Source organism: Salvelinus fontinalis, chromosome 8 (assembly GCF_029448725.1).
Source record: "Salvelinus fontinalis isolate EN_2023a chromosome 8, ASM2944872v1, whole genome shotgun sequence".
Lineage (NCBI taxonomy): Eukaryota > Metazoa > Chordata > Actinopteri > Salmoniformes > Salmonidae > Salvelinus > Salvelinus fontinalis.
Genome location: NC_074672.1, coordinates 28099582 through 28126538, shown reverse-complemented (window position 1 = coordinate 28126538; position 26957 = coordinate 28099582). Strand labels below are relative to the sequence as shown.

The window sequence follows — 26957 nt, the reverse complement described above, 5'->3', positions numbered from 1 at the left end:
ATACTGTACTCTATACCATCTACTGCATCTTGCCTATGCCGTTCTATGCCGGCTCTGGCCGGCTCTGGCTGGTCCTGGCTGGATGACGGCTCTGGCTGGTCATGGCTGGATGCTGGCTCTGGCTGGTCATGGCTGGATGACGGCTCTGGCTGGTCATGGCTGGATGACGGCTCTGGCGGCTCCTGTCTGGCGGAAGGCTCTGGCGGCTCCTGTCTGGCGGAAGGCTCTGGCGGCTCCTGTCTGGCGGGAGGCTCTGGCGGCTCCTGTCTGGCGGAAGGCTCTGGCGGCTCCTGTTTGGCGGAAGGCTCTGGCGGCTCCTGTCTGGCGGAAGGCTCTGGCGGCTCCTGTCTGGCGGAAGGCTCTGGCGGCTCCTGTCTGGCGGAAGGCTCTGGCGGCTCCTGTCTGGCGGAAGGCTCTAGCGGCTCCTGTCTGGCGGAAGGCTCTAGCGGCTCCTGACTGGCGGGCGGCTCTAGCGGCTCCTGACTGACGGGCGGCTCTGAATGCTCAGGACAGACGGGCGGCTTTGAAGGCTCAGGACAGACGGGCGGCTTTGAAGGCTCAGGACAGACGGGCGGCTTTGAAGGCTCAGTACAGACGGGCAGCGCAGGCGGCGCTTGGCAGACGGGCAGTTCAGGCGCCGCTGGGCAGACGGGCAGTTCAGGCGCCACTGGGCAGACGGGCAGTTCAGCCGCCGCTGGGCAGACGGGCAGTTCAGCCGCTGCTGGGCAGACGGGCAGTTCAGGTGCCGCTGGGCAGACGGGCAGTTCAGGCGCCGCTGTGCAGACGGCAGACTCTGGCCGGCTGAGGCGCACTGTAGGCCTGGTGCGTGGTACCGGAACTGGAGGTACCGGGCTAAGGACACGCACCTTCAGGCTAGTGCGGGGAGCAGCAACAGGACGCACAGGACTCTGGAGACGCACAGGAGGCTTGGTGCGTGGTGTAGGCACTGGTGGTAATGGGCTGGAGACACGCACCACAGGGCTAGTGCGTGGAGGAGGAACAGGGCTCTGGAGACGCACAGGAAGCCTGGTGCGTGGTGTAGGCACTGGTGGTACTGGGCTGGGGCGGGGAGGTGGCGCCGGAAATACCGGACCGTGCAGGCGTACTGGCTCCCTTGAGCACTGAGCCTGCCCAACCTTACCTGGTTCTATGCTCCCTGTAGCCCGACCAGTGCGGGGAGGTGGAATAACCCACACTGGGCTGTGTAGGCGAACCGGGGACACCATGCGTAAGGCTGGTGCAATGTATGCCGGCCCGAGGAGACGCACTGGAGACCAGACGCGTTGAGCCGGCTTCATGGCACCTGGCTCAATACTCAATCTAGCCCGGCCGATACGAGGAGCTGGTATGTACCGCACCGGGCTATGCACACGTACAGCAGACACCATACGCTCTACCGCATAACACGGTGTCTGCCCGTACTCTCGCTCTCCACAGTAAGTACAGGGAGTTGGCTCAGGTCTCCTACCTGACTTCGCCATACTCTGTTGTAGCCCCCCCAAGAAATGTTTGGGCTTGATTAACAGGCTTCCAGCCTCGCCTCCGTGCTGCCTCCTCATACCACCGCCTCTCGGCTTTAGCTGCCTCCAGCTCTTCACGAGGGCGGCGATATTCTCCAGGTTGAGCCCAAGGTCCCTTACCATCCAATTCGTCCTCCCATGTCCAGAAATCCTGTGTAGGTTGTTCCTGCTGCTGCTTGACACGCTGCTTGGTCCTTCTTTGGTGGGTAGTTCTGTCACGAACGTCTTGAGACGAATGAGTGGACCAAGGCGCAGCGTGTGAAAAATACATCTTCTTTTATTGGAAGACAAAAGCGAATGAAAACAAAACAAACAGACGAACGTGAAGCTATAATAGACTAAGTGCACACATGCAACATAGAACATAGACAACTACCCACAAAAGCCTACTGCCTATGGCTGCCTTAAATATGGCTCCCAATCAGAGACAATGAATGACAGCTGTCTCTGATTGAGAACCATTCAGGCAACCATAGACATACCTAGACACCTACACTCAAACACAAACCCATCTACTCTACCTAAACCCCCTATACCATACAACCACCCAAGACAAGACAAAAACACACAAACTTCCCCCCTGTCACACCCTGACCTAACCAAACTATTACAGAAAACAAAGATAACAAAGGCCAGGGCGTGACAACGATAGATATCTCAGTTTCAAGGTCTCAACTTAGAGAGGAGAATCCTCGTGAGGTATTGGTCTGTCACATGTTATGAACCAGTACTGGTCGGTCACATGAATGAAATAAAACAGTAATGATGAATGTATTATGCTAAATCATGCAAATATAACTTGTCTGTGTATAGCCGTATATAAGACAACTGCTGGGACTGCCCCAGCAGAGCTCCTGACAGACGTTCAATATGGTGCATTACATTTGTTGGAACCTCTCCAGCGCGCTGACAATAAACAATTATTAATTTAAGATTGACTTTGAGTGTGCCTGTGTAAGAATTTCCACAACAATATACCTACTTGCCAAATATTGCATGAGATCCAATATTCATACCGGATTAAACACTGTCATTAAGTTAGGGAATAGAAATAGCAGAAGAAAGAAACCCGTTTACAGAGCCAAGGTCTTCAACAACTCAAAGTATGTCTGTGTGGGAGAGAGGAGAATGAATAAAGACAGAATTGAGGGAGAATTGTGAATACAAAATGACACTCAAAGGATCATGTTGGACAGTATGACACTGAGTGAGCCATATGTCTCTTTATTGATGATATGCTTGACTGCTCATCCACAGTGCACAAGCCAGGGTTAAAACACGCAATACTGAGTCTGCTCACTTTACAGTACGACAAAGAGGAAAGAGGGCCACTGGGGTTTTCAGGGTACGGTACATAAATATGAGTGAGTTTATACATGCACATAGAGATGACTAAACAATTTTCTGGTTCTTTACAAGCTGGTGCCGGGGGGTTGGGGGTAGAGGGGGGCAAGGCAGAACGCGCAATCGTACAGTACTTGTATCGTTGCTAAGGTTTCTATCACATGACCAGAAGCAGGTAAGCGGTAAAAACAGGAAGTGGTAGTATATTCTCCTGGTCAAGGGGGCAGAGTTTATAGAAAGAGGAGGGAGGGAAAGAGCCCATCCAGGAGACAGGGGGAGGAGTTGGGGGGCTGATAGTGGGGTGAGGGTGGGAGTGTTTGGGGGGAGGGCTGTGAGGAGTTGGGGGATGATAGTGGGGTGAGGGTGGGAGTGTTTGGGGGGAGGGCTGTGAGGAGTTGGGTGATGATAGTGGGGTGAAGGTGGGAGTGTTTGGTGGGGAGGGCTGTGAGGAGTTGGGGGATGATAGTGGGGTGAGGGTGGGAGTGTTTGGGGGGGGAAGGCTGTGAGGAGTTGGGGGATGATAGTGGGGTGAGGGTGAGAGTGTTTGGGGGGAGGGCTGTGAGGAGTTGGGGGATGATAGTGGGGTGAGGGTGGGAGTGTTTGGGGGAAGGGCTGTGAGGAGTTGGGGGGCTGATAGTGGGAGCATCAGGTGGCCAGCCACAAGCGTTCGTTCACGTCTCTTAAGTTAAATGGATCTCTTTATACTAATGACACAATATAGCATACATACTGTACAACCACCACTGAGCTGGCACTGGGACCACAGGGGTGGGGAAAGGTGTCTGGGGTTCAATACGCTAACATTCAATAGTGAAATAAAACACAGGAGGAACACACAGACAGGTAGACAGACAGACAGACCAACAGGGGTTAATGCTTCACAACACAGTCACACAATGTACAACAAACTTCATTGTTTTATAAAATCATACAGGATTCATCTTAAAAATGCCTTCAGCTATAATACAAAACATATTAAATCAAAGAGTCTTCTGTTCTTCTTGAACTGCAGAGAACACTGAGAGAAATAACAAGTGTGTATGTGTTGTGTGTGTGTGTGTGTGCGTGTGTGCATGTGTATGTGTGTGTGTGTAAGCAAGAGAGATAGAGAGCCAGGGAAAGAGCGAGTCTGTGTGTGAATGTGTGTGTGTGTATGCGAGAGAGATAGAGAGAGCCAGGGAAAGAGTGAGTCTGTGTGTGAATGTGTGTGTGTGTGTATGCGAGAGAGATAGAGAGAGCCAGGGAAAGAGTGACTCTGTGTGTGAATGTGTGTGTGTCTGGTGGAGGCAAGGGCAGCAGAGGAGAGGATTCTTCCTTCCCTTCAAAGAAAACAAAACAAAAAGTGCCAAGGTAAAGTGAATTCAAGTAATGTGTGCTCTGTCCACAGGAGAGGGGGTGAGAGGTGGGAAGGAGAGGGAGGGTCCTGTGGCATCAACGGAGCCTCCCTATTGGCTCTTCCTGTGATCCGTCAGGCTGACAGGCGTGACTGTGGTTGTTTCCCCGCGGGCGGCTCTAGAGAGAAGCTCCACCCACTGGTCCTGGACCTCTGCATCCTGGGCGATGAACAGCAGAGCCTGCTGGGAGTTACTCAGCCGGAACGCGTGTTTGAGCTCTGACTTCTCTGTTGCCGATGGCGCTGCCATGTTCACCTCAAACCCCGGGAGGGGTATGGCTCGTACCCCACGGGAGTCCTGAAGAGTCACAACAAATAGGCCAATCAGAATCAAGAGGAAGCATAACAGTGCAGTGTTTCTCTCATTTAATGCAGGGGGCTAGATTGTATTTTATAAGGCACGTGCATAACCGCTCTCCTCTCCCCCTCCTCATTCCCCAGTTTCTATCTAATCATTCAATTCTAACAATCAATAATCCTAATCTTCTGCCAGGGGATGTCAGCTTTCTGCCTGCCTAAGATTGTTGCAGAGATGGGATTCTGGTCTCTAAAATGGAATGGGGAGAGCTGTCTACAGTGACTGGTTTTCAGCCCTGGAGATGCCTGCACACTGCACCTATCCTATAAAGGACACTTGTGAAGCACCTTCAGGAGAGGGGAGAAGTAGGTAAAGGTTTCCCCAAGCAACAGACACAAGGTCAGTTCTTTTTCATCCCTTCAATGGTTCAAATTCCACCTTGCGTACAGACCGTAGGAACATGCTGTATATTACAGGGTGTGAAAAGATTGCTGATAGCTCCTTTACTGAGGAAAAATATACTTACTATGACTGAGACATGTGGTTGTCCCACCTAGCTATCATAAGATGAATGCACTAAGGAAGTCGCTCTGGATAAGAGCGTCTGCTAAATGACTCAAATGTTAATGTAAGGTAAAGCACACATACAGACAGGTTTATACATGTGACCTGGGCATGGAGAAGGGATGTAGACAAGACAGCGGTACAAAGACACAAATACACATGCAGACACAGACAGACACACAGACAGACAGACAGACAGACAGACAGACAGACAGACAGGCAGGCAGACAGACAGACAGGTACACAAAGACACTGAAATAGACAGACATGAAAAATACCCTCAGGAGAGAGACCCTCAGTAGAGAGGCCCTCAAGAGAGAGGCCCTCAAGAGAGAGGCCCTCAAGAGAGACTCTCAGGACAAGGACCCTCAGGACAGAGACCCTCAGGAGAGACCCTCAGGAGAGAGACCCTCAGGACAGAGACCCTCAGGACAAAGACCCTCAGGTGTGTGTGTGAGGTTAACCCTTACCTGTCCGCTGGTCTGCAGGTACAGCACTAGAGGTTCAGTCTTGGTGACGGCCACCCAGGTCTTGGTCCAGCTCTTGCCCTTCTCCTGCACCTGCAGCTGGCCACACTGCAGACAGTTGTCCCCCAATAGAGACGGAGACACCTGCTTCTGGAGGGACAGAAACACACACAGGAGGCAGAGTTAAAGGCACAATCCCAATGTTGATCCACTGCAGTGGGAGCCAGTACTCACATAATATTCAGAGAAATACAGTATATTTCTAACCCATTAACAAACCAATGTTTGGAACGGGAGCTCACTTTCACTATTTGCTCTACTTTTAATTCAAAGTGATGATCAGTGGTGCTGGAGCCCCACTGTTACTGATGTGGTGCTGGAGAACCACTGTTACTGATGTGGTGCTGGAGGCCCACTGTTACTGATGTGGTGCTGGAGCCCCACTGTTACTGATGTGGTGCTGGAGAACCACTGTTACTGATGTGGTGCTGGAGAACCACTGTTATTGATGTGGTGCTGGATCCCCACTGTTACTGATGTGGTGCTGGAGAACCACTGTTATTGATGTGGTGCTGGAGAAACCACTGTTATTGATGTGGTGCTGGCGCCCCACTGTTATTGATGTGGTGCTGGAGCCCCACTGTTACTGATGTGGTGCTGGAGCCCCACTGTTACTGATGTGGTGCTGGAGCCCCACTGTTACTGATGTGGTGCTGGAGGCCCACTGTTACTGATGTGGTGCTGGAGAACCACTGTTACTGATGTGGTGCTGGAGAACCACTGTTACTGATGTGGTGCTGGAGAACCACTGTTATTGATGTGGTGCTGGAGAACCACTGTTACTGATGTGGTGCTGGAGCCCCACTGTTACTGATGTGGTGCTGGAGGCCCACTGTTACTGATGTGGTGCTGGAGGCCCACTGTTACTGATGTGGTGCTGGAGCCCCACTGTTACTGATGTGGTGCTGGAGGCCCATTGTTACTGATATGGTGCTGGAGCCCCACTGTTACTGATGTGGTGCTGGAGCCCCACTGTTACTGATGTGGTGCTGGAACCCCACTGTTACTGATGTGGTGCTGGAGCCCCACTGTTACTGATGTGGTGCTGGAGGCCCACTGTTACTGATGTGGTGCTGGAGCCCCACTGTTACTGATGTGGTGCTGGAGCCCCACTGTTACTGATGTGGTGCTGGAGCCCCACTGTTACTGATGTGGTGCTGGAGGCCCACTGTTACTGATGTGGTGCTGGAGGCCCACTGTTACTGATGTGGTGCTGGCGCCCCACTGTTACTGATGTGGTGCTGGAGCCCCACTGTTATTGATGTGGTGCTGGAGCCCCACTGTTATTGATGTGGTGCTGGAGCCCCACTGTTATTGATGTGGTGCGGGCGCCCCACTGTTATTGATGTGGTGCTGGCGCCCCACTGTTATTGATGTGGTGCTGGAAAACCACTGTTACTGATGTGGTGCTGGCGCCCCACTGTTAATGATGTGGTGCTGGCGCCCCACTGTTACTGATGTGGTGCTGGAGCCCCACTGTTATTGATGTGGTGCTGGCGCCCCACTGTTATTGATGTGGTGCTGGAGAACCACTGTTATTGATGTGGTGCTGGAGAACCACTGTTACTGATGTGGTGCTGGCGCCCACTGTTACTGATGTGGTGCTGGCGCCCACTGTTACTGATGTGGTGCTGGCGCCCCACTGTTATTGATGTGGTGCTGGAGCCCCACTGTTACTGATGTGGTGCTGGCACCCCACTGTTACTGATGCGGTGCTGGAGGCCCACTGTTACTGATGTGGTGCTGGAGCCCCACTGTTACTGATGTGGTGCTGGAGCCCCACTGTTACTGATGTGGTGCTGGAGCCCCACTGTTACTGATGTGGTGCTGGCGCCCACTGTTACTGATGTGGTGCTGGAGCCCCACTGTTACTGATGCGGTGCTGGAGAACCACTGTTACTGATGTGGTGCTGGAGAACCACTGTTACTGATGTGGTGCTGGAGAACCACTGTTACTGATGAGGTGCTGGCGCCCCACTGTTATTGATGTGGTGCTGGAGCCCCACTGTTATTGATGTGGTGCTGGAGAACCACTGTTATTGATGTGGTGCTGGCGCCCCACTGTTATTGATGTGGTGCTGGAGCCCCACTGTTACTGATGTGGTGCTGGAACCCCACTGTTACTGATGTGGTGCTGGAGCCCCACTGTTACTGATGTGGTGCTGGAGGCCCACTGTTACTGATGTGGTGCTGGAGCCCCACTGTTACTGATGTGGTGCTGGAGCCCCACTGTTACTGATGTGGTGCTGGAGGCCCACTGTTACTGATGTGGTGCTGGAGGCCCACTGTTACTGATGTGGTGCTGGAGAACCACTGTTACTGATGTGGTGCTGGAGAACCACTGTTACTGATGTGGTGCTGGCGAACCACTGTTAATGATGTGGTGCTGGCGAACCACTGTTACTGATGTGGTGCTGGAGAACCACTGTTACTGATGTGGTGCTGGAGCCCCACTGTTACTAATGTGGTGCTGTAGCCCCACTGTTACTGATGTGGTGCTGGAGGCCCACTGTTACTGATGTGGTGCTGGAGCCCCACTGTTACTGATGTGGTGCTGGCGCCCCACTGTTACTGATGTGGTGCTGGAGAACCACTGTTACTGATGTGGTGCTGGAGCCCCACTGTTACTGATGTGGTGCTGTAGCCCCACTGTTATTGATGTGGTGCTGGAGAACCACTGTTACTGATGTGGTGCTGGAGAACCACTGTTACTGATGTGGTGCTGGCGCCCCACTGTTACTGATGTGGTGCTGGCGCCCCACTGTTATTGATGTGGTGCTGGAGAACCACTGTTACTGATGTGGTGCTGGTGCCCCACTGTTACTGATGTGGTGCTGGCGCCCCACTGTTACTGATGTGGTGCTGGAGCCCCACTGTTATTGATGTGGTGCTGGAGCCCCACTGTTATTGATGTGGTGCTGGCGCCCCACTGTTATTGATGTGGTGCTGGAGAACCACTGTTATTGATGTGGTGCTGGAGAACCACTGTTACTGATGTGGTGCTGGAGCCCCACTGTTACTGATGTGGTGCTGGCGCCCCACTGTTACTGATGTGGTGCTGGAGCCCCACTGTTACTGATGTGGTGCTGGCGCCCCACTGTTACTGATGCGGTGCTGGAGCCCCACTGTTATTGATGTGGTGCTGGAGCCCCACTGTTACTGATGTGGTGCTGGAGCCCCACTGTTACTGATGTGGTGCTGGAGCCCCACTGTTACTGATGCGGTGCTGGCGCCCCACTGTTACTGATGTGGTGCTGGAGAACCACTGTTACTGATGTGGTGCTGGAGGCCCACTGTTACTGATGTGGTGCTGGAGCCCCACTGTTACTGATGTGGTGCTGGAGAACCACTGTTACTGATGTGGTGCTGGAGAACCACTGTTATTGATGTGGTGCTGGATCCCCACTGTTACTGATGTGGTGCTGGAGAACCACTGTTATTGATGTGGTGCTGGAGAAACCACTGTTATTGATGTGGTGCTGGCGCCCCACTGTTATTGATGTGGTGCTGGAGCCCCACTGTTACTGATGTGGTGCTGGAGGCCCACTGTTACTGATGTGGTGCTGGAGCCCCACTGTTACTGATGTGGTGCTGGAGGCCCACTGTTACTGATGTGGTGCTGGAGAACCACTGTTACTGATGTGGTGCTGGAGAACCACTGTTACTGATGTGGTGCTGGAGAACCACTGTTATTGATGTGGTGCTGGAGAACCACTGTTACTGATGTGGTGCTGGAGCCCCACTGTTACTGATGTGGTGCTGGAGGCCCACTGTTACTGATGTGGTGCTGGAGGCCCACTGTTACTGATGTGGTGCTGGAGCCCCACTGTTACTGATGTGGTGCTGGAGGCCCATTGTTACTGATATGGTGCTGGAGCCCCACTGTTACTGATGTGGTGCTGGAGCCCCACTGTTACTGATGTGGTGCTGGAACCCCACTGTTACTGATGTGGTGCTGGAGCCCCACTGTTACTGATGTGGTGCTGGAGGCCCACTGTTACTGATGTGGTGCTGGAGCCCCACTGTTACTGATGTGGTGCTGGAGCCCCACTGTTACTGATGTGGTGCTGGAGCCCCACTGTTACTGATGTGGTGCTGGAGGCCCACTGTTACTGATGTGGTGCTGGAGGCCCACTGTTACTGATGTGGTGCTGGCGCCCCACTGTTACTGATGTGGTGCTGGAGCCCCACTGTTATTGATGTGGTGCTGGAGCCCCACTGTTATTGATGTGGTGCTGGAGCCCCACTGTTATTGATGTGGTGCGGGCGCCCCACTGTTATTGATGTGGTGCTGGCGTCCCACTGTTATTGATGTGGTGCTGGAAAACCACTGTTACTGATGTGGTGCTGGCGCCCCACTGTTAATGATGTGGTGCTGGCGCCCCACTGTTACTGATGTGGTGCTGGAGCCCCACTGTTATTGATGTGGTGCTGGCGCCCCACTGTTATTGATGTGGTGCTGGAGAACCACTGTTATTGATGTGGTGCTGGAGAACCACTGTTACTGATGTGGTGCTGGCGCCCACTGTTACTGATGTGGTGCTGGCGCCCACTGTTACTGATGTGGTGCTGGCGCCCCACTGTTATTGATGTGGTGCTGGAGCCCCACTGTTACTGATGTGGTGCTGGCACCCCACTGTTACTGATGCGGTGCTGGAGGCCCACTGTTACTGATGTGGTGCTGGAGCCCCACTGTTACTGATGTGGTGCTGGAGCCCCACTGTTACTGATGTGGTGCTGGAGCCCCACTGTTACTGATGTGGTGCTGGCGCCCACTGTTACTGATGTGGTGCTGGAGCCCCACTGTTACTGATGCGGTGCTGGAGAACCACTGTTACTGATGTGGTGCTGGAGAACCACTGTTACTGATGTGGTGCTGGAGAACCACTGTTACTGATGAGGTGCTGGCGCCCCACTGTTATTGATGTGGTGCTGGAGCCCCACTGTTATTGATGTGGTGCTGGAGAACCACTGTTATTGATGTGGTGCTGGCGCCCCACTGTTATTGATGTGGTGCTGGAGCCCCACTGTTACTGATGTGGTGCTGGAACCCCACTGTTACTGATGTGGTGCTGGAGCCCCACTGTTACTGATGTGGTGCTGGAGGCCCACTGTTACTGATGTGGTGCTGGAGCCCCACTGTTACTGATGTGGTGCTGGAGCCCCACTGTTACTGATGTGGTGCTGGAGGCCCACTGTTACTGATGTGGTGCTGGAGGCCCACTGTTACTGATGTGGTGCTGGAGAACCACTGTTACTGATGTGGTGCTGGAGAACCACTGTTACTGATGTGGTGCTGGCGAACCACTGTTAATGATGTGGTGCTGGCGAACCACTGTTACTGATGTGGTGCTGGAGAACCACTGTTACTGATGTGGTGCTGGAGCCCCACTGTTACTAATGTGGTGCTGTAGCCCCACTGTTACTGATGTGGTGCTGGAGGCCCACTGTTACTGATGTGGTGCTGGAGCCCCACTGTTACTGATGTGGTGCTGGCGCCCCACTGTTACTGATGTGGTGCTGGAGAACCACTGTTACTGATGTGGTGCTGGAGCCCCACTGTTACTGATGTGGTGCTGTAGCCCCACTGTTATTGATGTGGTGCTGGAGAACCACTGTTACTGATGTGGTGCTGGAGAACCACTGTTACTGATGTGGTGCTGGCGCCCCACTGTTACTGATGTGGTGCTGGCGCCCCACTGTTATTGATGTGGTGCTGGAGAACCACTGTTACTGATGTGGTGCTGGTGCCCCACTGTTACTGATGTGGTGCTGGCGCCCCACTGTTACTGATGTGGTGCTGGAGCCCCACTGTTATTGATGTGGTGCTGGAGCCCCACTGTTATTGATGTGGTGCTGGCGCCCCACTGTTATTGATGTGGTGCTGGAGAACCACTGTTATTGATGTGGTGCTGGAGAACCACTGTTACTGATGTGGTGCTGGAGCCCCACTGTTACTGATGTGGTGCTGGCGCCCCACTGTTACTGATGTGGTGCTGGAGCCCCACTGTTACTGATGTGGTGCTGGCGCCCCACTGTTACTGATGCGGTGCTGGAGCCCCACTGTTATTGATGTGGTGCTGGAGCCCCACTGTTACTGATGTGGTGCTGGAGCCCCACTGTTACTGATGTGGTGCTGGAGCCCCACTGTTACTGATGCGGTGCTGGCGCCCCACTGTTACTGATGTGGTGCTGGAGAACCACTGTTACTGATGTGGTGCTGGAGCCCCACTGTTACTGATGTGGTGCTGGAGCCCCACTGTTACTGATGTGGTGCTGGAGAACCACTGTTACTGATGTGGTGCTGGCGCCCCACTGTTACTGATGTGGTGCTGGAGCCCCACTGTTACTGATGTGGTGCTGGAGCCCCACTGTTACTGATGTGGTGCTGGCGCCCCACTGTTACTGATGTGGTGCTCTAGCCCCACTGTTATTGATGTGGTGCTCGAGAACCACTGTTACTGATGTGGTGCTGGAGAACCACTGTTACTGATGTGGTGCTGGCGCCCCACTGTTACTGATGTGGTGCTGGAGCCCCACTGTTATTGATGTGGTGCTGGAGGCCCATTGTTACTGATGTGGTGCTGGAGGCCCACTGTTACTGATGTGGTGCTGGCGCCCCACTGTTATTGATGTGGTGCTGGAGAACCACTGTTATTGATGTGGTGCTGGCGCCCCACTGTTACTGATGTGGTGCTGGAGCCCCACTGTTATTGATGTGGTCCTGGAGCCCCACTGTTATTGATGTGGTGCTGGCGCCCCACTGTTATTGATGTGGTGCTGGAGAACCACTGTTATTGATGTGGAGCTGGAGAACCACTGTTATTGATGTGGAGCTGGAGAACCACTGTTATTGATGTGGTGCTGGAGAACCACTGTTATTGATGTGGAGCTGGCGCCCCACTGTTATTGATGTGGAGCTGGCGCCCCACTGTTACTGATGTGGTGCTGGAGCCCCACTGTTACTGATGTGGTGCTGGAGGCCCACTGTTACTGATGTGGTGCTGGCGCCCCACTGTTATTGATGTGGTGCTGGAGAACCACTGTTACTGATGTGGTGCTGGAGGCCCACTGTTACTGATGTGGTGCTGGAGCCCCACTGTTACTGATGTGGTGCTGGCGCCCCACTGTTATTGATGTGGTGCTGGAGCCCCACTGTTACTGATGTGGTGCTGGCGCCCCACTGTTACTGATGTGGTGCTGGAACCCCACTGTTACTGATGTGGTGCTGGAGCCCCACTGTTACTGATGTGGTGCTGGAGCCCCACTGTTACTGATGTGGTGCTGGAGGCCCACTGTTAATAATGTGGTGCTGGAGAACCACTGTTACTGATGTGGTGCTGGCGCCCCACTGTTATTGATGTGGTGCTGGAGGCCCACTGTTATTGATGTGGTGCTGGAGCCCCACTGTTACTGATGTGGTGCTGGCGCCCCACTGTTACTGATGTGGTGCTGGAGGCCCACTGTTACTGCCCCACTGCACAGGCCCTCTATTGAACACTAATTCATATTGACTCCTGGTAAACACTGAGAGATTAATCCTATTGAGCCCTGCAGACTATGGACTGTGTGTACCACTTTTTGTCTCTATAGTGCGTGTGTGTGTGAGACTGAAAGAGGTGCACCATGCTCTGTGGGGCTGTCTGGGCAGGGCTCTGTCCTCTCTGCCATGCTGGGGTGACTAACGGGATTGTTCTGCTCTCTCCAGAGGCTGGCATTGAAACAATATACCCGCTGCCAACCTCTATAAGCCAACCCCCCCCACCCCCCCCCCCCCCCACATCTCCCCCCTGTCCATGTTAGCTTCTCAGCAACACTGTGCCATATACAATAAGTATGATGTGTGATTGTCTTATGATACTTGTGAGGGGAAGCTTCATTTAGATGAAGTTATATTCTACTATTTTCTATTGTATTCTATAAGCTGAGAGTCAGACGGTCCTCACCTCGGCTGTAGCTTTCCTCTTCAGTTCTCCTGGGGCCCCTGCAGGCCCTTCAGGGACTTGGCTCGTCACAAAGCATTCAGGACACAGTCGACACGTCTTGTTCTCCAACATCTTAGAGCATTTACCACAGATGGCCTGCAGAGAGAGGGAAAGAGAGAAAGAGGAATGGAGGGAGAGAAGATATTTAGACAACTGAAAATCAATCATACAAGACATCCACTGGCGAAAATGCAGCATACTGGCACTAACTGCATCCGCCCCCACCCTCCTCTTTCTCTCTGTGCTCACCGCTCCACATGCTTTGCAGTGGTGTTTGCGCTTGGTGAAGTTGAAGCTTTCGTTGCAGCCTTTACATGTCTGCTTCTCCTTCTCCTTCTTCTTGGAACTTTTCTGGAAAACAGAGAAATAAACAACGTATCAAAATCAAAATCAAAATCATCTTATCTCAGTGCATCTTCGTATTGCCTAAGTAATCCTGAAAAAGTTGGGTGAAGGGGACTATTTCCTTTCTATCTTGCCATTTCCTCACTCCATTTTCTCGCTATGTTATCTCCCCTATTCTTTCTTTCCTCTATGACAGAAAAATGGGAATCAAAGTCGCTCCCGTTTCTCTTTCAGCCGCCAGCCCTTTACCACAGATGCATTGTGGGAGGGAATGTGAAATTTACCCCCTGATCGTGTCTCATCTTTCCACAGACACCTCTCACTGCTACTAGAGAGTGAGATAGTGATGCTATTGAGAAGACTGCCTACTATTTTACCTATCTGCAGACTACTGTGTGGATTATAGAGCCACTGCCATTGTAATACCAGACTGACAAACATTCAGGCTTTAGAATAGGAGAGATCAATGTACTTCTTGTTATGAACTCAGACAGACATTCATGGTACAATGTGTTCACATTCTATTGCCCATTGTATGGGTTCTAGTATTATGTTGGGCGATGTCATTGACGCTGTAGCAAAGAGAGATCAATGGTCGTGAAATCTAAAGCTGAGTCCATAACATCACACAAAAGGTAATAGAGCCGGAGGAAATGTATTGTAATATGACAATTGACACCTACCCTTTCATGCAGTCTTTCACTGTCTGAGTCTATGGATGTGGTGCTCCAGGGACCCTGAGGAGAGCAGAACATGAATACAGGATCAGAGTGACATATTTAACCCTGGGATAGATGTATGAGTTACATTGAAAGTACACCCCTTGTTATTACACGGATAGCACTTCATGTCAGGTGACAACAAATCACAAACAAAGCATTCTCCCACATTGCCAGAGAATGGAAACAACACACTGAATATCCCCTAAAGCTGCAGTGTGTGTTTGCTCCCACTAGATGGCAGCCACGCCTGAGAGAAAGACAGTAGTCTGTTATGTGTTTCTAGTTTGGCCTCCAGGTTCAGAGTGGGTCAGTCATACAGATAAATAGAGGAATCTCCCATCTTAGTATGGGCAGCGCCATTGAGGACTTTCACAATTTTGAAATAGTTAACTAGTGGGACTTCCTATAGGTTAAGAATCACATCATTCCATCGACGTCACCAGGAGGGATTAGCCAATTAATTATACTTACAAGGAAATATTCCACAACTGCAGTTGGCAGTATATCGCCTACCTTGGCTTTATATCTGTTCAAACAACACACTGACAGTGTGCACCCTTTCAGTTTGTTTGCCAACTCAAAATATATACAGTACCAGTCAAAAGTTTGGACACACCTACATTCCAAGGTTTTTATTTATTTTTACTATCTTCTACATTGTAGAATAATAGTGAAGACATCAAAACTATGAAATAACACATATGGAATCATGTAGTAACCAATTTTCTTTTAAACAAATTTAAATATATTTTATAGTTGAGATTCTTCAAAGTAGCCACCCTTTGCCTTGATGACAGCATCGCACACTCTTGGCATTCTCTCAACCAGCTTCAGGAGGTAGTCATCTGGAATGCATTTCAATTAACAGGTGTGCCTTGTTTAAAAGTTAATTTGTGGAATTTCTTTCCTTCCTAATGCATTTGGGCCAATCAGTTGTGTTGTTACAAGGTAGGGGTGGTATACAGAAGATAGCCCTATTTGTTAAAAGACAAATTCCATATTATGGCAAGAACAGCTAAAAAAGCAAAGAATGACAGACCATCATTACTTGAATACATGGTCAGTCAATACGGAAAATGTCAAGAACTTTGAAAGTTCCTTCAAGTGCAGTCGCAAAAACCATCAGGCACTATGATGAAACTGGCTCTTATGAGGATCGCCTCAGGAAAGGAAGACCCAGAAGATAAGTTAATTAGTTACCAGCCTCAGAAATTGCAGCCCAAATAAATGCTTCACAGAGTTCAAGTAACAGAGACATCTCAACATCAACTGTTCAGAGGAATCAGGCCTTCATGGTCGAATTGCTTTAAAGAAACCACTACACCAATAAGAAGAGACTTGCTTGGGCCAAGAAACACGAGCAATGGACATTAAATTGGTGGAAATCTGTCCCTTGGTCTGATGTGTCCAAATTCAAGATTTTTGGGTGTCTTTGTGAGACGCAGAATAGGTGAACGGATGATCTCCGCATGTGTGGTTCCCACCGTGAAGCATGAAGGAAGAGGTGTGATGGTGCTTTGCTGGTGACACTGTCAGTGATTTATTTATAATTCAATGCACACTTAACCAGCATGGCTACCACATCATTCTGCAGCGATACGCCATCCCATCTGGTTTGTGCTGAGTGGGACTATCATTTGTTTTTCAACAGGACAATGACCTAACACACCTCCAGGCTGTGTAAGGGCTATTTGACCAAGAAGAAGAGTGATGGAGTGCTGCATCAGATGACCTGGCCTCCACAATCACCAAACCTCAACCCAACTGAGATGGTTTGGGATGAGCTGGACCGCAGAGTGAAGGAAAAGCAGCCAACAAGTGCTCAGCATATGTGGGAACTCTTTCAAGACTGTTGGAAAAGCATTCCTCATGAAGCTGGTTGAGAGAATGCCAAGAGTGTGCAAAGCAGTCATCAAGGCAAAGGGTGGCTACTTTGAAGAATCTAAAATCTAAAATATATTTTGATTTGTTTAACTCTTTTTTTGGTTTCTACATGATTCCAAATGTGTTATTTCATAGTTTTGATGTCTTCACTATTATTCTACAATGAAGAAAATAGTAAAAATGAAGACAAACCCTTGAATGAGTAGGTGTGTCCAAACTTTTGACTGGTACTGTACACACACTATATATATTAATATATATACACTCTCTGACCAAGCTGTAGTGCTCTCATATGAATATATATACACTCATAGTGCAGGTTGACTCATGGCTAGACAGACAGACTGACAGGCAGTCAGACAGACAGGCAGGCAGACTGACCGGTGAGTCTGGCAGGTGGTCTTCCTCTCTGGAGAAGGAGCTGTTGAAGGCTTTGTTAAAGGTCTCACTGTTCTGCTTGTGTCTCTCTATGGTGGCCAGGATCACCTGGGAGTGGAAGGGATGGGGAAGAGGGAAATAGGAGAACAGAGAGGGATAGAACGCTTTATAAAGGCCTGTAGTTACATACGGCCATCATATTCTTCACCGGTTTAAAATAAAAGTCAAGAGGCAGTGACAGAGAGAAAGTAAAGCAACAGATTTTTACAACAGTAACATTCCTACGGCAATCTACAGCCTCAAGGAGACAGAGAGAAAGAGAGAGACCTAAACATCAGCGCCACAGGTAACTTCCACAAAGCTGTGAACGAGCTGAGAAACAAGGCAAGAAGGGCCTTCTGTGCCATCAAAAGGAACATACAATTTGACATAACAATTAGGATCTGGCTAAAAATACTTGAATCAGTTACAGAACCCATTGCCCTTTATGGTTGTGAGGTCTGGGTTCCGCTCACCAACCAAGAATTCACAAAAATGGGACAAACACCAAATTGAGACTCTGCATGCAGAATTCTGCAAAAAGATCCTCCGTGTACAACGTAAAACACCAAATAATGCATGTAGAGCAGAATTAGGCCGATACCCACTAATTATCAAAATCCAGAAAAGAGACGTTAAATTCTACAACCACCTAAAAGGAAGTGATTCCCAAACCTTCCATAACAAAGCCATCACCTACAGAGAGATGAACCTGGAGAAGAGTTCCCTAAGCAAGCTGGTCCTGGGGCTTTGTTCACAAACACAAACAGACCCCACAGAGCCCTAGGACAGCAACACAATTAGACCAAACCAAATCATGAGAAAACAAAAATATAATTACTTGACACATTGGAAAGAATTAACAAAAAACAGAGCAAACTATAATGCTATTTGGCCCTAAACAGAGAGTACACAGTGGCATAATACCGGACCACTGTGACTGAGCCAAAATTAAGGAAAGCTTTGACTATGTACAGACTCAGTGAGGTTAGCCTTGCTATTGAGAAAGGCCGCCGATGGCAGACTTGGCTTTCAAGAGAAGACAGGCTATGTGCACACTGCCCACAAAATGAAGTGGAAACTGAGCTGCACTTCCTAACCTCCTGCCAAATGTACCACCATATTAAAGACACATATTTCCCTCAGATCACACAGATCCACAAAGAACTCCCATATCTACTGGGTGAAATATCACAGCAGCAATATTTGTGACCTTTTGCCACAAGAAAAGGGCAACCAGTGAAGAACATACAACATTGTAAATACAACCCATATTTATGTTTATTTATTTTTACTTTTGTACTTTAACTATTTGCACAATGTTACAACACTGTATATAGACATAATATGACACTTGAAATGTCGTAATTCTTTTGGAACTTCTGTGAGTGTAATTTACTGTTAATTTTTATTGTTTATTTCTCTACTGTTTATTATCTACTTCACTTGCTTTGGCAATGTTAACATATGTTTCCCATGCCAATAAAGCCCTTAAATTTAGAGAGAGAGAGAGAGAGAGAGAGAGAGAGAGAGAGAGAGAGAGAGAGAGAGAGAAAGAGAGAGAGAGAGGGCCTCTGCCTGTTTGAGTAGGAGAGAGGAGAACAAAGAGAGAGACTGTGCCTGGCTGTAGACTGGACTGACCCTGCTATACACTGATGACATCATCCATGACATCAGAAGGCCAAATGCATCACAAACCTCTGATCCAGCCCAGTGGTCTGCGTCAGAGACCGCACTATCTACTGCACTAAGACAGAGAGATTGTGTGTGTGTGTGTGCACGTGTGCAAATAATGAGCTCTGTATTCATATGCAAATAAACTAGACAGTGTATGTACGTGTGTGCAATCTTTGTTCCCCCCTCTTCAAAGTCTCTTGTGACACCACACATTCCCTGTGTCCTTCAGATCGCTGAATGGCCCTTCCAGTCCTTTCCACATACCCAGCCCCCCTGCCTGACACACACTCCTCCCCTCCAGTCTATTAGCCTTTTTAATCAGCTTTAGTCAGCTTTAATGGGCTAAATGAGCTATAATGAGAGGAAAACAATTCCCCAACTCACAGAATGGCAGTGTGGAGGAAAGACTCCCTAATACTAAATACTGTTCATAATACACTGAAACTGTGGGGGGACAAATCCTTCTGCAAACCCTCTTATTCCATGTTAGTGTGCTTCTGTCGAGATGGTATTCCTTACCTGTATCCAGTCTTCCTTTTCCTCTGCCGTGCTGAAAAGCAGAGGGAAGGTTTCAACAACAGTATTAACTGCAACACTTAACACCAATATTAAGGTTCTCTAGCTATAAATACTACTATGTATTCTAGCTGTGCCTGAAATGTTGTGGCCCATTACAAAAGGCACAGTTCTTACAGTTCTCCCATGTAACCGCTCCATCGTTCTTACCTGGCCTGCAGCTCTAGTGAGCGCTGCTTGCCGATGATGGCAAAAGTGAGAGGGAGGTTCTGCTTCACATTCTCCTGAACCTGAAGACACAGAGGAGAAGAGTGTCACTTTACCTCTAACCTAACGTAGCAGGCGTAAAAATACGCCTGAGCGGAGTTTCCACATCCGCTTTTCAGTAGAAAAGGAAGCTAGGCTGAATTTGTTGTATCCTTGCTTCCATTACCTCCTTCCTGATCTCCATCCCAGCGATGTCGATCCTCTCTCTCACACTGAACTTCTGACCCATCAACCTCAGCTTGGGAACGCAGTACAGCACCATGTTATTAAACTGCAGCACAGAGACAGAGAGCGAGAGAGATGGAGAAACAGATAAGTATAATAAACACATGAACACACACACACCCACTTTGATATGTGAATAGTTTCAGGAAACTAGGCGTGTGTCGCACGTCACTACTTCACAGGAGCGGAATTTGAACGTAAACATAAATTATTTTATCAAAATGCGTTTTTTGGTGGGAATGCCTTCTGGAACATGTGAACTTTCATGTGCCGGAATAACAAACGTGTACCCCATCGATAAATACGAATAAAATTGTTAAAATACGAGCTTAGTTAGTTTTGCCACAGAAAAAGACGGGAACCTTCCAACTAGCCAGGATTGGCTGAGATAATCGATGGGCTGGACATGTCGGGAGATAAGTTTGGATTGGTCTGCCATGTAGCATGCATCTGTCGATAACGTGATCTGTTCAATATGTGTTGACAGTCCTTTCTACCACACCGTTTTTGAAAGATGTAATGTTAGCCTTCAAGAACTACTAAAGTTTTCCTACTTTTCTCAACAACATTGATGCCCTGAATTTAGCAGGCACTATCAACAGATCAGTTAGAAAAAATGATGCCACGGTCAGTGTGAACCAGTCAGGGTGAACTGGAGTGACTTGACACAACGCTGCCCAAACAAGATGTAGCTACAAACAAAACTTAAATGTTTCCAGTGCCGTGAAGTTTTAATCCATGTATCTGGGTAAGAGTCTAAATATATTTTCAGATATGTTTCTAATTTTGTCAGAAAGTCATTTTTAGTTAAAGCATACTGTTAGTTAGCTAGCAAACGTTAGCTTTTGTGTAGTAATATTATTCGAATCAGAAACCATTTGCATTGCTAGTTATAGCCTAATATTAGCTAACTGTCACGCCCTGGCCTTAGTATTCTTTTGTTTTCTTTATGTTTTTTAGTTAGGTCAGGGTGTGACATGGGGAAGGTATGTGTTTTGTAATGTCTAGGGGTGTTGTATGTGTATGGGGCAGAGTAGAGTAGTGTTGTCTAGTTATGTCTATGGCTGCCTAGATTGGTTCTCAATCAGAGACAGCTGTCATTCATTGTCTCTGATTGTGAGCCATATTTAAGGCAGCCATAGGCAGTAGGCTTTTGTGGGGTGTTGTCTATGTTGAACGTTTGTTGCTTGTCTGTGCACTTACGTTATTTAGCTTCACGGTCGTTTGTTGTTTTGTTAGTTTGTGTATAGTGTTCGTTTCGTGTTTTTTCTCTCTTCCAAAATAAAGAGATGTATTTTGCACACGCTGCGCCTTGGTCCTCTCTCTCTCACGAAGACGATCGTGACACTAGCTAACATTTAACCTAGTTTGTTAGCTTTAGCTACCTGCAGATTGATACTACAGCTATTATGACAATGTTTGTATTGGTAGTACTGTGTGTTAGGATTATGCCAGTTATGCCAGTTCATTGTTTAGCTAGCTAGCTACCTAGCTTCACATATTTATAACAGATTTTTATCTGGACACTTTCTGTTTTTGATATTGCTACTTTGGAAGTAACCACTTCACTGTACCATTTACACCTTCTGTAACTATTTGCATGTGACAAATAAAGTTTTATTTGATATAGAGTGTGTTTACCACATGGCCTCACATGTGAATCCTTAAAGAGATGGGTGGGGCTAAGGTTTAAGAGGGTGTGAACGATGCTGAATGGGTGTAGACAAAGAAGAGCTCTCCAGTAGGTGTACCAAAATATTCAAGTGCCATTTTCTCAAAAGTGGTGTTACAAGTTTATCTACTTTCAAAGCAGAATTACTGCATTGTTCCTCAACTGCAGTATATGATATACCATTTTCTAGCTATGAGTCTCTACTTTTATCCAATGTAAAAAACACAATTTCAAATGTTGCTACATAAGACCGAATTGAGGAGGTCGGTCACATATAGTAATCCCATTCCTACACATGTCCTTCATTCCAGCTCCTCCTGCCACTCACCAGATAGAGGTATCGGTCCTGGGCCGTCCCATTCTTGGCAGACATCTTCTTGATGTGTCCCTCCTTGATGAGTTCGTTGGCTGGGTTCACAATGTCCTCCTCTCCCCCCAGTCTCTCATAGACCTCCAGCAGTTTGTTCATCTTCTCCTGAGGAACACCATAGATGAGAAACACACAGAGAGCAGATAAAACGATGCATGAATAAAAGTCAGGGGAGCCTAAAACACAGGAAGCTATTGAACCAAAATGGATGAGGCCGCATTAGACGTGCTAGAGGACAAGCCACACCAGGGGGCAGAAGTGGGACTGTGTGTGTGTGTGTGTGTCAGAGACAGCTGTTACTCTTCTGCATACTGTAAAACTAGTGGAGGGAAACAGCAGCTTCCTGTCTGTACTAAACCAACCAGGGCTCTCACAACCTCCCTTCTTCCCTCCATACCTCCCTAATTTTCTCCCTCCCTTGCTACCTCTCTCTTCTTCCTTCCTTCCTTCCTTTCCTCATACACTGTTGTGAGCTACAGCACCATCACCTTAAAAAACATAAAAGTAAGACGCATGTCAGAGAGAGATGGAGAGACAGGGTGTTTCAAAGTGATGGAGAGGGAGGGAACAGAGAGGACTCCAAACAGAAGAAAGTAGAATTGTACCATTTTCCTGATGGCAGCATTGGAGTGGTTGGCTGCTGTGGATATGAGCTCCAATGCCTCTGTAAAACACACACAGACAGACTGTTAGACCTGTCTGCAGAACCTATACATAACTATGCATCAGACCTACATTTGGCAAAACACTCAACTGAATACTCTGTTAGAAATCGGCTAGTGTCCAACCTTCCACTGCAGCCAGCCTGTGCATCATCAGACTAGGGGCCTATTGTAAATTACCATACATCAAACACACACAATGAACACCTCAAACAGTGTGTGTTTGTGTTACACAGACAGGGAGATAGTGTTCGGCCTCACATACCATTCATGTACATTACCCAACATCAAAGACACACACATTCTCCATTAAACACACACACACACACACACACACACACACACACACACACACACACACACACACACACACACACACACACACACACACACACACACACACACACACACACACACACACACACACACACACACACACACACACACACACACACACACACACACACCACACTGCAGTAAAGTGACTCTAAGCCACTAAGCCAGAGGAGCAGAGCACTAATGTGGGAGTGCACCTGCAGCAGCCATCTTAATCACAAACTACATAAACAGAGCTGACTTTCCCCTCTACATGACCAGGCCTAGGAGAGCAGGGCCTCACAGAGACAGACTACTGACCCACAACACTGGGTTATGTAGGCTTTACTTAGATACTACTTCAAACAAGGACAATGTACAGTACAAGGTTATAGTAAGGTCACAAGACATGGAGCTTGTAATGGGCCCTAGTTGAGGAAGGTTAGTGAGGGACAGACAGATAAACCTAGACAGACAAACAGAAAAACAGAAGGACAGACGGACACAGACAGACAGGCAGACAGACACACAGACGTACTCTCTGTGTCTTTCCTGTCCAGTGCATCGTCAGGCAGTTTCTTCAGATAGTCCTTGAGCAGGAGTTCATAGCGAGGGATCCTCTGAACAGGCTCCAACATGTGGTGCTGGAGAGTCAGGTTCCCACACACATCCTGCTTCTGTACAGATAGTACACACACAGTACTGTTAATAGGCCTACTGTACTGTAGGTACACAACACACAGTGCAGCGATAACAAAGGCAAACTTTACCATACATACACAGGACGGGAGGACGGGCTGGTGGTGATGGCTGGAGCGGAATCAGTGGAATGGTATCAAATACATCAAACATGGTTTCCATGTGTCTAATGCCATTCCATTAGCTCCGTTCCAGCCATTATTATGAGCCGTCCTCCCCTCAGCAACCTCCACTGATACACGCACGCACGCACACGTGCACACACACACACACACACACACACACACACACACACACACACACACACACACACACACACACACACACACACACACACACACACACACACACAAACACACACACACACACACACACACACACACACACACTTACTTGTATATTCTGGACCACACTCTTGAACTGTGATGACCGTTGGCTCCAGGTGTTGACCAGGTCCATAGCACGGTCAAAGTTCTTCACGTACTCTCCGTACATCTTCATAAAGGGAGCCAGCTTCTGGAGGATATCTCCTATACGCGGGTTTGAGTCCCTAACACACAGAAAACACACACACGGCTTAAAACTAAGTCAACGCTCAAAACTGTCATGGTAGATTTTCATGTGTGTATGTACTCTGAACACATATGTTGCAATGTACTTATAGTATACCTAAAGTACACATTTCATTGAATGTAAAATGTAGAATATGGAATTCAGGAAATAGTAAGCTACAGTACATGTACTGTATAAAGTATGGCATCCACTCACTGCTGTAGAGAAAACTCACTGCACAATGTAGAGAAAAACAGGCCAATTCAAGATGGTGCAATGAAATTAATGTAAACACCTTATTTTCTTTGCTCTATGTTACTATAAATAACATATAATTAATCATTCAATTGTTCTCTACAATGTTAACACCTTAATATACACTATATATACAAAAGTATGTGGACACTCCTTCAAATTAGTGGATTCAGCTATTTCAGCCACACCCATTGCTGACAGTTGTATAAAATCGAGCACACAGCCATGCAATCTCCATAGACAAACATTGGCAGTAGCATTGACCTTACTGAAGAGCTCAGTGACTTTCAAAGTGGCACTGTTATAGGATGCCACCTTTCCAACAAGTCAGTTCCTCCAATTCCTGCCCTGCTAGAGCCGCCCCGGTCAACTGTAAGTGTTGTTATCGTGAAGTGGAAACGTCTAGGAGCAACAAAACCTCAGGAGGTAGGGAACCGAAACCATGGTACAGGGTGTTGTCACGCTCTGCTCTGTTTCACCTGTTCCTGGGGTTGTCTCCACCCCCTCCAGGTGTCGCTTATTTTCCCCAGTGTATTTATCCCTGTGTTTCCTGTGTCTTTGTGCCAGTTCGTCTAGTATGTTTAGTCAAGTCAACCAGCATGTTTTTCCCGTACGCCTTTTCTTTTCTCTTTTTATAGTCCTTCTCTGTCCTGACCCCTGCCTGACTCTGGACTACTTTCCTGCCTGCCTGATCATCCTGCCTGCCCTGACCTTGATTCTGCCTGCCCTTCAGTACCGTTTGGACCTTTTTGCCTGTCCACGACAATTCTCTTGCCTACCCCTTTGGGTTAATAAACATTGTAAGACTCCAACCATCTGCCTCCCGGGTCTGCATCTGGGTCTCGCCTTGTGCCTTGATAGGTGTATGAGTTTACATATAAAACGACGCAAGGTTTATGAATTCGTGCTTTTCAGCTAAAATTATTGTCCAGAATTCTTGCCACCAACAAAATTTTGAATATTGGGGCATACAGTCATCGCAGCTCTGCAGATTTTGTTGTGAGGATACAGAATCAATTTTTTTGGTATTGCCCTCAGGTAGCCTGTTTCTGGTCTCAGGTTCAGGAAAGGCTGAAAAAGCAAAACATTAATCTAAAATTGACACTAGAAATAGCATTGCTGGGAGATCTGGAGAGACCTGGTCAGTCAATTACTAATACTATTAGTACAAGTATGTATCTTCAACTCGCAATCTGTGGATACCATTCGATTAGATAGGAATTAAATCTATTTTAAACATCACAGCATAGTTGAAAGAAACTGTATATGGTGCGTAGAAATCCTAAGAGGGTGGCATGCAGAGATAGGTGGGATGGGCTGAGGGTTGGGATGTGGAATTGGAGACGTGGGAGTGGAGTTGCTGGGCGGGGGATAGAATGACGGGAAAGATACACGTAAAAAAATTAGGTCAAAATAAAACAAAACAAGTAATCAAAAAGGACGACGAAGGCCCTTTTCATATAATTAATTAAAATGCCTTTATTTGCATGGCATGTTCAATGGTAACAAAGATTTAAAACTATGACAAATTTCAGCTGCATGGCCTTCGTAAGCAGCGCTTCCCTTCCTTTTTTCTGAAACAAAAAGTACGTTTGAATGACACTGAGGGGCAACATTGTTACATCTAATGCTTGTTTGCCTGATGCCATGCAGGTGTTTGTACGAGTGTACACATGCATATACACACACTCTCATTCAAACGCACACACGTGCACATACAGGGACACACACGTGTGCCATACATGCACTGAAATGTATTCAGTTGGCCTTCTGTTATAATTTTTGTTGTCTTTTGTTTTTTGAATTGTTGTGTTCTGTTTTCCTTTGTCTTTCTCTTTTCTGTCTTCTGTTCATTTTGTTGGTTGTTGGTGCCTTGGGGGACAAGGGCTTGGGGAAATATTTTATTATAATTTTTTAATCTCGGTGGGACGGACTATGGGGGAGTTCTCGGATGGTTGAGGAGCAGCTCTCTGGAAACTGTGGGGGGGATCTTGAAGGGCTGGTGGCCTGGCGGATGGGAGCTTAGGCCGGTGGCTGATGGGTCACTGGTTTGGGTCCCCGTTTTTGACCTTGTGGGAGATCTGTCGACGTGCCCTTGAGCAGGGTGTTGACCCTGGTTGCTTCTGTGGGTCGCTTTGGATGGAAGTCTGTTAGATGATTGAATGTAATGTAAATGTTGAGCCGCTTCACTGCAAGTAGATTGTATGTGCTGAAGCGTGTAGTGTGTAAAAACTGTCTGTCCTCGGGTTGCAACACTCACTACCGAGCTCCAAACTGCCTCTGGAAGCAACGTCAGCACAATAACTGTTCGTTGGGAGCTTCTCGAAATGGGTTTCCATGGCCGAGCAGCCGCAAACAAGCCTAAGATAGCTATGCACAATGCCAAGTGTTGGCTAGAGTGGTGTAAAGCTCGCCGCCAGTGGACTCTGGAGCAATAGAAACACATTCTCTGGAGTGATGAATCACACACTTCATAATCTGGCAGTCCAATGGACAACTCTGGATTTGGTGGATTCCAGGAGAACGCTACCTGCCCCAATGCATAGTGCCAACTCTAAAGTTTGGTGGAGGAGGAATAATGGTCTGGGGCTGTTTTTCATGGTTTGGGCTAGGCCCCTTACAGTAGTTCCAGTGAAGGGAAATCGCTACAGCATACAATGACATTCTAGACAATTCTGTGCTTCCAAATTTGTGGCAATAGTTTGGCTTTTTCAGCATGGCAATGCCCCCGTGCACAAAGCAAGGTCC

The 26957-nt window shown here is 48.3% G+C and overlaps 1 protein-coding gene across 2 annotated transcripts in view; it reads right to left on the bottom strand.

Moving 5' to 3' along the window:
• Positions 1 to 2728: 2728 nt before the first annotated feature.
• The window catches only part of LOC129861015 (FYVE, RhoGEF and PH domain-containing protein 3-like), a 131811-nt gene continuing 107582 nt past the window's right edge, over positions 2729 to 26957 (bottom strand). For both annotated transcript variants that reach the window (XM_055932024.1, XM_055932023.1), the window contains exons 7-19: positions 23796 to 23952; positions 23242 to 23380; positions 22332 to 22390; positions 21685 to 21831; positions 19626 to 19730; positions 19403 to 19482; positions 19196 to 19226; positions 16964 to 17068; positions 14660 to 14713; positions 13881 to 13982; positions 13593 to 13727; positions 5590 to 5736; positions 2729 to 4555 (exon numbers count right to left, since the gene is read on the bottom strand). In XM_055932024.1, the coding sequence (XP_055787999.1) occupies positions 4310 to 4555; positions 5590 to 5736; positions 13593 to 13727; positions 13881 to 13982; positions 14660 to 14713; positions 16964 to 17068; positions 19196 to 19226; positions 19403 to 19482; positions 19626 to 19730; positions 21685 to 21831; positions 22332 to 22390; positions 23242 to 23380; positions 23796 to 23952 (1507 nt within the window). In that variant the 3' untranslated portion in view covers positions 2729 to 4309. The remainder of the gene's footprint in view (positions 4556 to 5589; positions 5737 to 13592; positions 13728 to 13880; positions 13983 to 14659; positions 14714 to 16963; positions 17069 to 19195; positions 19227 to 19402; positions 19483 to 19625; positions 19731 to 21684; positions 21832 to 22331; positions 22391 to 23241; positions 23381 to 23795; positions 23953 to 26957) is intronic.